General features: G+C 34.0%; 1 protein-coding gene across 1 annotated transcript in view; it reads left to right on the top strand.

Annotated features, from left to right (window-relative positions):
• Positions 1-969: 969 nt before the first annotated feature.
• Positions 970-1,666, top strand: part of LOC111241162 (tRNA (guanine(37)-N1)-methyltransferase 1-like) — a 4,629-nt gene continuing 3,932 nt past the window's right edge. Inside the window, exon 1 of the mRNA XM_022778021.1 lies at positions 970-1,234. Coding sequence (XP_022633742.1) covers positions 1,096-1,234 — 139 coding nt within the window. The 5' untranslated portion in view covers positions 970-1,095. The remainder of the gene's footprint in view (positions 1,235-1,666) is intronic.

Genomic DNA, 1,666 nt, shown 5'->3' on the forward strand with positions numbered 1-1,666 from the left:
TCATAAGAACTCCATGGTTAAGCGTGCTTAGCCTAGAGTAATTATTGGATGGGTGACCTTCCGGGAAGTTTTCTCGGAAAGTGTGTGAGTGAGGAAAAAGCACACTGGAAAGCCTCGTGTTGATGTGTGGGGGCAGTCAGCAAAGGATGATTGGCTACACAGAAAGTGATTAGGAAGGATCGATGGACAACATGAAAAGTGTGTTAGGATACATTTTATCATGTATTTTATCTTGGACATCAAAGAAGCAAGCAACCGTGGCATAGTTAACAACATAAGTAAAGTAAGTAATATGAAGAAATATGGTTATGAAGAATACTTGAAGAAATGGGTAAACCACAAGATGGGTCAACTATTATCTATCGCGATATTAAATATAACTTCATATCCATTATCAAAGAACAAAACACATATCCATCAAATATTACTTCATTTGAGATGAAGAGACAACTAAACAAATTTGACTCAAATAATACCCAATAGAAGACCAAATTGCCACTAGTGCAAAATACACTTTTTATAGTAATTTTTTATATTGGTTAAAATCCATTAAGTATAAAAAATGACGCGGTAAAGATAACTTTTTTTACGCTAGTTGTACTAAGAACATGTATAAAAACATAAAAAAGATGTTTTTACACCGGTTCAACTTATAATCAATTCAGAAATAATTTAAAGAAATTTTTCTATACCTAATAAATTCTAAAATCGGTACAGAAGTAACTTAAAAAAAAAGAATTCTATAACTAATAAATGCTAAAGGAAAAACTTCTTTTAACAACTTTTTGACAACACATACGTGACAGTTTGTGATTGATCCGTTTTAAATATTTTTTAAACATAAATTCAAATAGACCAATAAAATGATGACACGTGTTCCGTTATAAAAAAAGTTGTCAAAAAGTGTTTTCAAAATAACATTGTCCAATGCTAAAACGGGTATAGAAGTTTGGAAAAAAAAAATTGTACTTCCTCCTCAATTTCTTTTTCGTAGAATACTCTCTTATCTGATATGCGATTTCTTTCTTTTTCTCGTTCTCCTTCTCCCTCATTCGTTTTCCTTCGTTTCGGTTGCCATTGCGGCCACCTCCTTAAATGGCTCTACGTCCGCAACATCGTCCGCATCCTCACGTCCGCAACATCGCTCGCGTCCCCAGCGATGACCTCGACCCTAGCCTCGCTCCGCTCTTACCTAAGCCAAGTAGCGGTTACGGCGAAGTCGAAAATGAAGAAGGAAGTGTTAAGATATGTCAAATATTCTATTAAAGGATATTAGGCAATCAAACATTATGTTAGTTATATTTTAGATATTATTATAATTTGTGCATATTTGTGCACATGTTCTTCCTTTAATAGATGAAGGATTATATGATCCTTGTATGTATATATAAGGTACTCTATTATTTGAAACATACATCAGAATTATTTTTAATCCTTTTAATATGGTATCAGAGCCAAACACTGATATCCTCTACAGTTTAGGGATCAGTGCTTTTTTTTCATTGAATATTTCTGATGGCTTCTTCCGATGACAATCAATCGGAGAAACATGATTCTGGAACTTCCGCTGCTTCCAAGAGTTATATTTCTACTGTTGCCGGATTTGTGACCAAGTCAGGTATATCTAACTCTGCTCTTAATCTTTCTGTTGTTACTAAGGGTAGTG

The sequence above is a fragment of the Vigna radiata genome, unplaced genomic scaffold, assembly GCF_000741045.1.
Source record: "Vigna radiata var. radiata cultivar VC1973A unplaced genomic scaffold, Vradiata_ver6 scaffold_327, whole genome shotgun sequence".
NCBI lineage: Eukaryota > Viridiplantae > Streptophyta > Magnoliopsida > Fabales > Fabaceae > Vigna > Vigna radiata.